This window comes from Pyricularia pennisetigena, chromosome 3, assembly GCF_004337985.1.
Source record: "Pyricularia pennisetigena strain Br36 chromosome 3, whole genome shotgun sequence".
Lineage (NCBI taxonomy): Eukaryota > Fungi > Ascomycota > Sordariomycetes > Magnaporthales > Pyriculariaceae > Pyricularia > Pyricularia pennisetigena.
The window spans coordinates 1,203,307-1,213,787 of record NC_043742.1 but is presented as its reverse complement, the minus strand read 5'-3'; the positions used below and the strand labels follow the sequence as shown (position 1 = coordinate 1,213,787).

Genomic DNA, 10,481 nt, shown 5'->3' with positions numbered 1-10,481 from the left:
TTTCCAACGACGGTAAAATCGTTAAAATGGCCTGCTTTTAATAAGGACCGCCGGTAAACTTTTTTAAAAGGCGAAAAAACCGCTAAATCCAACGGTTGAAAAACGTAAAATGCGTATGCCGGTAAACAAACCACATAAACGTTATTTTCGAAACATTTGGCCATAAATCCGGGGGTAATATGTGATCCGTGGGCGTTAATAACCAACAATCGAGCCTCTGTAGGCCGGGTTGGTTTAATATTCGGAAGGAACACCGTTTCCAGCCATTGCAACGCGATATCGTCGTTTATCCACCCAGTATCTAAAGCCGTAAAATTCCAGCCTTTATATTAATCCAAATTGGTAGGAAACCATTGTTATTATACCGATTTTCCCTTATAAATAACGAGGGGGAGGAGGGCTTGGCCGGTAGCCGAAATACATTCGATAAAAGTCGTCCAACCACGCGTTCCAAATTGTTTTTTAAATAACGCTTTAATATATCGCGATCCAAATATTAGGCCGTTTGATCCCTGGCCTTTTAATACACCGGCTTCGTCCATATTCCAGCGATTTTTGGGTTTAATGGCCCGTATTTCTGGAATCTCTAACCGGCGCCACCACTCCCTAATAATAACCGTAGTAGCACCATTAACACGTTGTAAATTAATGCGTAAAAGCCTTTATACCTTTAGGGAGGGATGGCGGGCCAGAAAACCACGCATCCAACGTTTGCCTAATGGTTAAAAATCACCTTTGGCCGTAAGGATCCGGCCGGCTAATTTTCGGACCTCTTCGTGGGTTAGTGGGAGCCCCAATACGGCTTATATTAATACCCAAATTGTAAGATGGGCTTTTTGAACACCTGATAATCGTTGGAACGGTTTTTGGGCTTCATTATATGGTTGGGTGCCCAAAAAACGGTTCCGGAGTGTAGAGTATGGAATTCCATGTTCGATCGAGGCTTTCCGTAATGATTGGCCGGCCACGACTGCAATAAGGGCCCGTTCAATATCATCTTCCGTATACCGCGGCATTGTTAACTAATGAATCAAAATCCAAAATTTGGGAGCAAACGCGAAAAAATTGATTAAATAACGCGTTGTTATAGATCGCGTGTTGATATTATTTAGGGTGGTTCGGAGTGATCCATTAGGGGGGGTAATCCAACAGGGGGGTCCCCGACTTATAAAGACTTGATGCTGGTCTTGGGGTTATGTTGTTTTATGTAATATTTACGTCAAATAATTTTTCCTTTTTGTACTCCGAAGCAGTTTATTTATGTTCTTTTCCTGAAGCCAAACCCATGTACAACCTAAAAAAGCCCCTGGCGGTGTCGGTCAGCCATTTACTTGGACACGTTGAAACAATAATTACAGTTTTTGGAGCAGGTCTAACCAAGCCCACGATTGAAGTTAACCGGTATAAGTAGACGTTATTTTTTGCTGAAAAATATAGTAGAACCCAAAACCAGCTGCTTTTTGCTTGTTAAATACCATTTCTATCTCTTAACTGGTTTGGCCGACTTTGGTCTTTGGGCATGGCGTCTGTGACATTTAAACCCTTAGATACCAGACCCAAACCCTGACCAACGACCAATGACCCACAAAGGCGATACCTTCTATCCGCGTCGCGTTAAGCTTAGCCTATTCTGTTTATTGCAGGCCAAGATCAATAGCCTACAATCGTTTTTAATCAAGGTTTGCAAATACAATCATGAAGTCGCCTCAATCGCCGTAACGCCAATCCCTAATAGCTAAAACATTTTGCAGCTCCTCGGACGCAGCTTTGGCCATTTTAAATGTATCCGGTTCTCTCGGGCCTCCTAACTGAGCTTTGTCGTCGGCACCGATTCCTTTAATAATCTGAATAGGAGGGGCAAGCCCGCGCCTTAATAGTATGACGATGGCCAAGATTTTTTGTGGTTTTTTTAAGGGTGCTTTTGCACTGAAAATGTCAGGTGACATTTGATCGAGAGATGGCTTCGTACAGAAATTGTTGGATTTGTGGGCCTTGACAGAAACCTGTATGGGCAGGAAAGAAATTCCTGCATGAGGCTGCAAGTAAAATAGCTGTAGCTAACTTGCGAAAAGAAAGTATGGTGTTTGGACCACGTGCGGCCTGTTTGCAAAGAGGGCTTTTGTCAATTTTCGGGGCAATGTCGATTCTATACGGAATTATATCTATTGGTTAAAGCAATTATTTACGTCCTCAATCACAGAATCGAATTTATTTACTTATTAGGTTTAACATTTGAATGTAAATCTGGCTCCACGGATTAGAAAACGGTGTACTACGGTGCCAGTGGCCTTGGAAAAGACAACACGCATCCTCCACCATTCATGGGTTAGACCCACTTTTATTAGCGATTTACACCCAAACACACCAATAAGCTTAACAGTTGAAAAATTTTCGCCCTCCGGGCGCCGGTCGTTATAACCTTACCAAAGGTTTTAAACCGCCGCGCGCGCCCGTAAAATACGCCGCAGTTTTTACCGTAAGGCCAAACCGAATCGGGACACGTATTTTTCGATACGCGTACCGTTAACGCGCTTTAACCGGCTAGCCGCGGAAGGTATTTTAATTTCCCGGCCCTAATTATTAAAATACTGCAGCAGGAATTAAAAAACGTGGAAATAATCGGTAATTAATTCGAAAAAGTTTTTATAACCAAATTCGAAAATTTATAAACCCCGGAGGACGCCGCGTTTAGGAAAATTGTTTTTAAATTTAACGACGTAATTAACGGTTGGTTTTTTAATCGCATTTTTTTTAAAAAAAACGTTCGCGTTCCCCGTCGCGTTCGTCGACCAATTCCAGCGAAAAACGCAATATTTTAATTATAAAAACGGGTACGGCGTCGTCGGTTTTTAAAAATAAAAACACACCTATTAATAAATCGGTTATATAGGCCGAACGAACCACCACGCCATTAACGGCGGCCCCAACGTAAATTTTAACCCCGGCCACGCGTTTGTACCCAATATATATAACGCCCGGTAATATATTTAATAAATCCGCAATTTTTTCCTAATTAGGCCGGAACCGTTCCCAAACCCCGAAACGTTTAATAAAATAACCGTTTAACCGTATCCTAATCCGCGTAAATAACAAATTGCGGATGGTAACGAAGGAATTATACGCGGTAACGACCAAATTGGCCGAATTAATTTCGGTATTATATAATAAAATCCCAAACGCTAAACGTACCCCCACGGGTTAAGGTATTACGGTAACTTTTAAAGAAATACGGTAAAAATTCCTTAACCCCAACGCGGTTAAAACTATTATAAATGTATTAAACGCGCGGGAAATTATTATTCCGATAATTTGGTATATATACGCCGTTTTTGGAATACCCCGAACGTTTAATTATTTGGACGGAAAAAAAAACGTATATAAGGTAATTTAGGAGGAAATTACCGTGGTAATAGGCTAATAACCAATTAATTGGTATATTTCCAAATATAATTACAACCTATATACGGTTAAAAATACGTGGATAATATTTTTCTTTTAACCCGTAAAACTTTTTCAGCTTTTTAAAATATCGAAACGTGCGCGGAAAGTTAAAGAATTACGTAAAATTATATACCACCACGACGGTTACTAGGGATATTGCGAAATACGTCGTTACGTACGGTAAACGCGTTACGGTATATATGGTAAAATAAAATATACGATAAAAAAAAAACCGTGTAAAATAGCCCCCAAATGCGTTAATTATTACGGTTATTTCCTATCCGGATATAAAAACTACTTTACCCGATTTTTAATAATAAATGGGAAATTTAAACGATTTTTACAGCGTAAATTAAAAAAGATTCGCAAAATCGGACGTATTAACTGTACCGCGATTATTAACGACCGGGTTAAAGCGGCCCGCCGAAAACCAATATTTGCAATCCCGGTTTTAAATACCTTATCGCAGTATTCGCAAACTTCGAATTCCCGATCGAACATTTTAAATAAAAAAACGCGGTTATACGAAGCGGTAAAAGCGGATATCCGCAATTTTTTGCAGGTTAAATAAAAACGCGTATATAACGAAGTCGTTTGGGCAACCGAAATGGAGGACGCAACGGTTACCGAATTTTACCCCGTTAATATAATAAATTTAAAAATAACCCATCGATTAATATAACGAAATATTTGCTCGGTAATATATAACGGGAATATTTTAACGTAATTTAAGTTAATATAGGTACAAAAATGGGTATATATTTAAACCTATTAAAATTATATTACCAAAAAAAAATGGACCTGGTTAACGTTTAAAAGCCATAATGCGGGTTAAATACGATTATATAAACGCACCCGGGTTATAATATTTTTGCGTTAATGGACGAATAATACGCTAATATTTACGAAATTATAACTGGGTTCCGGCCCCGGGTGTTTATTTACGTAAAAAAGGGGGCCGCCCTAAAGGCCGTACAACGACGTTTACCGCAAAATTAAAATACGCGGAACGTATTTTGGTTTAAAATTAACGGAATATTATTTATTAACGTATATAGGGTTGCAAATATTAACGCCGCGTTGGAAATAATATACAATATTGTACTAAATGGACCCACGGTGCTAAACGGCGATGTTAACGTAATAGTTACTATATACCAACCAGGCCGTATAAACGTACGCGGAAAGGATTAATTAACGGTATAGGCGCAAACCCAAAATATACGTTTTACAGGAAATATCGGAGTATTTACCCACCGCGACGGGGGTTTATTAAATATAATTTTTTCCAATTTTTTTAACATAATTATTATAATTAATAGCAATTTTTACACAAATTCCGACCACAAATTTTTTATATTACGCTACGGACGCGCGGCGCCCCGCGCCCGGAAACGGTTAACGTTTCGGTTAAAAACGACCGGTTATTAAAATTCGCGGAATTATTTATTTTTAATATATAAAATATACCGGACCCGGGATCCGCGGCCGATAATTACGTATTGGACGCGTAAATAATTAAATTTATAATTTTATAAAAATAAATAACGTAGGTCGTGGGTACGCCGGCGGGAAAAAAAGGCAAATCGGTTTTTTAATGGACCGAAAATTACCAACGGTTTTAAACCGAATTTTAACGGGTTAAACGGAACGTTATAAATAAAATAAACGTTTTTACCGAAAAAAAATTTATACGAAAAAGGTACGGGCCGCGAAACGGGAATATTGGAAATACCAAATTAACCAATTACGCGATAATAAAAATTTGTAAAATATAATAAGTTAATTGGGAACCGGACCACGTTTCCGGTCCCCGCCGCTAATTATTAACGGCGAACAAATAAACGAGTTTTTAATAAAAACGGAAATATTATAACGGAAGGTATTTAACCGATTTTCGGCGGAGGATAACTTGCAAAAAAACCTTTTGGAAACCTGGTCGCCGGACGAAATTAAAATCTTTTGGAACACCCAAATTAATACGGAAAAAATGGAACGTTTTTATATTGGGGTTACGAATACGTCCCCGGGTATCGACGGAATTATTATCCGGTTATTAAAAGCCGGATAGGTTTCGTTGGCCGAACCGGTGCGCAGGTTTTATTAACGTTGTTTAAAATTCGGGTATTTCCCAACGCTTTGGAAAAAGGCCGAAATTGCGATATTACCGAAAACGGGGAAAAAAAACCGGAATAACGTTCGATTTTAGCGGTTTATAACCCTTTTTTCCTATATCGGAAAAAGTTTTAAAAAATTCGTTATACGCCGGATAACGTAGGCTATATACGGTAATAGGTTTTTTAATTACACCCACGGCGGTATTTTACCCAAACGATCGGCGATAAATTTGGTTTATATTTTCGTTTATAATATCGAGCAAATTTTAACTCGCGGGGAATAAATTATTTTTATTGTATACGACGTCCAAAACATTTTCGACGCCCTTTTTTATAAATAATTAATACGGAAAATGCGGAATTTTGGGTTTAATAAATTGTTTTTTAGGTTCGTAATTAATTTTTTAAACGACCGCCAGGCCCGAATCCGGCTGGAAAGTACGATTACGGGTTTTAAGCGGTTTGGGTACGGTACCCCGTAAAAATTTCCCCTTTCCCCGATTTTATATATATTATATTTGGCGTACCTCGTTAAAAACGGTGCGGAATGGCGATTAATATACGTAAACGACGTATTTATATGGAAATCGTTACGTTCGTTGGAGGAAAACGTACGTTAATTGGAAAATAAATTCCGGAATATACACGAAATTACGGCGGAAAAAAAAATCCATTTCGTAACGGAAAAAATAAAAATAATTTATATTATTAAAAAAAAATACGGTCGCAACCCGGAAATCCGGATTAATGGTAAAACGGTTACCCCGGTCCAATTACCGGGCGGCCGACGCGGACAAAACGCCTCCGGGGCCGAACGGTACCCGGGTATACGTTGACTGGATTTTTGGTTTAACCGGCGGTTAGACGGGCGCCGCCACGTGGCCGAAAAAATTACCAAAATAATAACGGTCGCTATTTATTTTAAAAATTTTGGGGCAATAAAATACGGACCGCCTGCGGCTGCATTTCGTAAAATAGCGGTGGTATATATGGGTTTTTCGGCCATTTATGCAACCGAAGCATGGTATAACCCAGCGTATAAATAAAAAGTTTTTTTTAAAATATTAAATAAACCGCTGGTTTTAGCGGTACGGGCAATTCTCCCGGCGTATAAAACCACCCCCTCGTCCACTGTCCTTAACGCAGGATTACCTTCGGCCCGCGTCGCGCTGGCCCATACCCGCCTAAAATACGGTGCCCGACTAAGGTTCGCAGATAAAAGGCACCCTTTTATTAACCGCTTGCGTAAAATACTTTGTACCCGTAACTTAAACCAGCCGGCCACAACCCTATCAACGGTTGTACAATTCCTCCCGCGGATCCGGAAATTAAAATTGCGCGTATTTCGCAATACCCCGGATTTTCGCATTAACCCCACCGGAGGAATTCCAAAAAAAAAACGGCGCGCCGTTTTATCGAATAATTGGATATAATATTATTTAATAATATCGCGGTATATACGGATAATTCGGAAAAATACGAATATAATTGCGTCCAAATAGGGTACGGATGGGCCGTTTTTAGGGCGGGCCTGGAATTTGTTGCAAATTCCGCATTTATTACGCCGGAAAACGACGTTTTCGACGCCGAAACGATTAACGCTTTAAAAAAATTATAAACGGTAATTAAAACCCAACCAAACGCCCGGATTTGGATTTATATAAATAATATTTCGGTTATTTGGGGTTTTAAAAACGACGCGCCGCGTTCGTTTTAATAAGTTTTTTTGGAATTCCATAATTTTGTCGATTTATTTCGAAAATAAAACACCGAAATTCGGGTCCGTTGGTATTTTAAATACCAGGGAATCCCGGGAAACGACCGGGTTAACGAATTAACCAAAACCGGTTCCGCCGGACCGCCGGACCCAAACCCGAAAATTTAATAAATTACGTATAACGGTACCGGTACGGTTTTTAAAACCATTTTTTCGAATATAAAAAAGGATTAATAGCGTAAAAAAATCTGTAAACGGCCCCCCGTATATAAGGAATAAAATTTCTAATATATACCGAAAAAAAAACCCGAAAAATTGCGTTTATTAAAACCCCTATTGGGTTATTATTTGGTTATAAGGACCGGCCACGGCGATTTCAAAATTTATTATAACCGTTTTAACCATTAAAATGCAAATATTTCGTATATTTGGTATTGGAAACGGATTTCCTTTCAATACCCGGTATATTACCGTTTTTCGCGGGCGGTATGGAAAAACTGGCCGTGGCCTAATAACGACCGGCCGGTCGGGCCGCCAAACCGCGTTTAACGCCGCAAATTTTTCCAAATAAATTTCGGGTAACCGAAAAATTTTTAAACGTTTTCGATAACCACCAATTATTTTAACGCCCGCCCTAAAGCGGCCCGCCAACGCCCCGCACGCTATAAACGCATTTTACGTTTAAAAACACCGATCGTAAATAATTCGAATTTTAACGAAAAATAAATTTATTATTTTTTCACCCACATTTTACGGTATAAACCGTTAAACGAATTTTCCGTACATTTTAGGTACGGGGTCGCGTTAATAAATTAACCCCTTAAATAGGACCGGGTACGAACCCGGTTAAGCACGATCCGCCTTTGCCCTCCTTGTTTTCCCTTTATATAAATAAAGAAAATAGAACGCGCGCCGAAATACCCTTCGGGAGGCTGCTAACGGCCGGCTAATAAGCCGGGCCGAACCCGGCGTTAAATAATACTACTACTACTACTATTTGGAAAAAACAAGGACAAAACCAGGGCGGCTGTGGGAGCATAAAATAACGAGTAATTATCGCTTTCGAAATATCCACCGAGCACCTGGTCCCCCCCGGTTAAATTTCAAACTTGGTGTCGCTTGCTTTTTTCGAATTTAGCCCCAAATTGCAAAATCGCAACTTCCGTCCGTTCGACAATAGGGTATCCTGTCGTAACCGCACATTTGAGGCAATAAAATAGGTTAAACCCTATTTAATATATATAGGTTGTTTTTGCTTTATTTGTCAAAGTAAGCTTTATCCATTTTGCACACCGCAAGCAAGCAACTCTAACCACCATAATTGGGGTACGGCGTCCCGTCATCGATAACCTAATAGTATTTTTTTAGCAAGTAATTCCGCGATCAAATTCCGAATAATAGCGGGAGCCTATTTGTAATTTGGTACGCCTACGGACCTAGCACACCAGTTTGGTAACCATTACCGTCAAATTAAACAGATTTTTCAATTACCACAAATATATATAATACTTTTGCAATATGTCGTTTTATCCTTTTTATTAAATATAATAATACGCAATTTCCTACTCCGTACATCCATATATAGGTATTACTAACCAGGTTTATTAATTAAATTTTTTGACATTTATTTATACAAATTTATAAACTGCATTAGCGTTAAAAAGAGGCGTAAATGAAAAATCAGCAAATGGATATTTTGGGGAAAAAAGTTCGTTTTTCGGTCTTTCCATTCTTTTCCAGCTGCTGAAATTACAGCATACTAAAATCTGTATGGTTAAAACTTCTGTAACTTCCTCCGGTAATAACCAACATAAAACTCCGCTTAAGCCGGTTGTTATAGCTAAATATAAAGGCTTAATCTAATGGAGCAGCCTATTGCGTCGATTCTGGCGTTACAACCCGCGTTAATCATTATGCTGTTGTTTAAAAGCAGCACAGCGGGCATAAACCATTACCACCGCTACTATTTACAGTCGTGTTAAAATACGCTTCAGCCAAGTGCACCGGAGCTTACGGTAACGATGGAATTGGATTATAAAACCAATAATAAAAGGTTTAATAAGGTTCGGAACTGTTTTCTAATTTTCGTTACCCTAATGAAAATCTTACTAACGAAACATTTTTACAAAGCTTAAAATTTGCAAATGGCGAAGCAAAAGGTATACCAAAACCGAAGGAGTTTATATTACGGGACCTTAATATACGCCAAATCCCGACCTATTTTAACAAACTGGGTCTCGATACTCGTAATATCGACAGCAAACGGATAAATAATAATTTAATTATTTTAATTTTTAATTCCGGGACAAATGCATTTAATGGGATTCAAATTTTGGTTGGGCGCGAAATTGAGGACGCAACCAAATAAAAACCCTACGAGTTTTTTACAGCTGAACCTTTTTCCGAAATGCAAATGAGGTTTACCGGTACGCAGGATCGAAAGTTTTAGGACCATGGACGATTCTGGGCTCCGCGGCAGTTCGCACCTTATTATCGGGGTCGAGGTAATAGATACAAAGGCCCAAAATATCCGAACAGGACTGGGCGTCGAAATGATTTACGCGAACTGTTTCGCTGAAAGCCGGAACTGGAGGCGAGGTCTGCCAGAACATGATGTTATAAAGGGTTAATTGGGTTATCTGCTTGCTCTTCATTTCAAATAGCTATGGCGTTATGAGCCTCCATATTATTTTCCGACCCTTTTAACTTGTATAACATGAAACATGGCTAAATACAGTAGCAGTCTCTCTAAGCTTCAGTTCTGCTCCCATGTTAATATATACCATTAACGTACTCACTAACCGCGAAAGGGAAAGTTAATAATATTTTTAAGTTTAAATCTCAGAGTTCGGATAACGTGGATGTATAGTACCCCGGACAGGACAGTACCCCGGACACTTTTCCGGTCGGTCTTATTCCCAATTTCAATTACAACGCCAGCGTTGCTTAATTAACTACAATATAATCGGAACTATATACAGCAGACATTTCTTCATCTTCCTGATATATTTGTGCATTATGTCCGGGTTTACCACAGTTTCCACATCGCCGTTTAATCGTTGTTTACGCATTATATCCCTCCTTATTTTCGCCTTTTTTTTCGTATACAGGCCCATTCGCATTCTTTTGCGCCATTAAAACTCGGACTTCTTAAACGGTTGCTAACCCTTTTATGCGGATTCGTGTTTTTTGGCCTTTCGTCGTTT

At 39.2% G+C, this 10,481-nt stretch overlaps 1 protein-coding gene across 1 annotated transcript; it reads right to left on the bottom strand.

Moving 5' to 3' along the window:
- Positions 1-1,706: 1,706 nt before the first annotated feature.
- Positions 1,707-9,929, bottom strand: PpBr36_02288 (uncharacterized protein; the record flags this gene model as incomplete). The annotated part of the gene is made up of 4 exons (XM_029889470.1): positions 1,707-2,051; positions 8,385-8,503; positions 9,036-9,115; positions 9,700-9,929. The coding sequence occupies 4 exons, from the start codon at positions 9,927-9,929 to the stop codon at positions 1,707-1,709; spliced, it is 774 nt and encodes a 257-aa protein (XP_029753029.1).
- Positions 9,930-10,481: the final 552 nt, after the last annotated feature.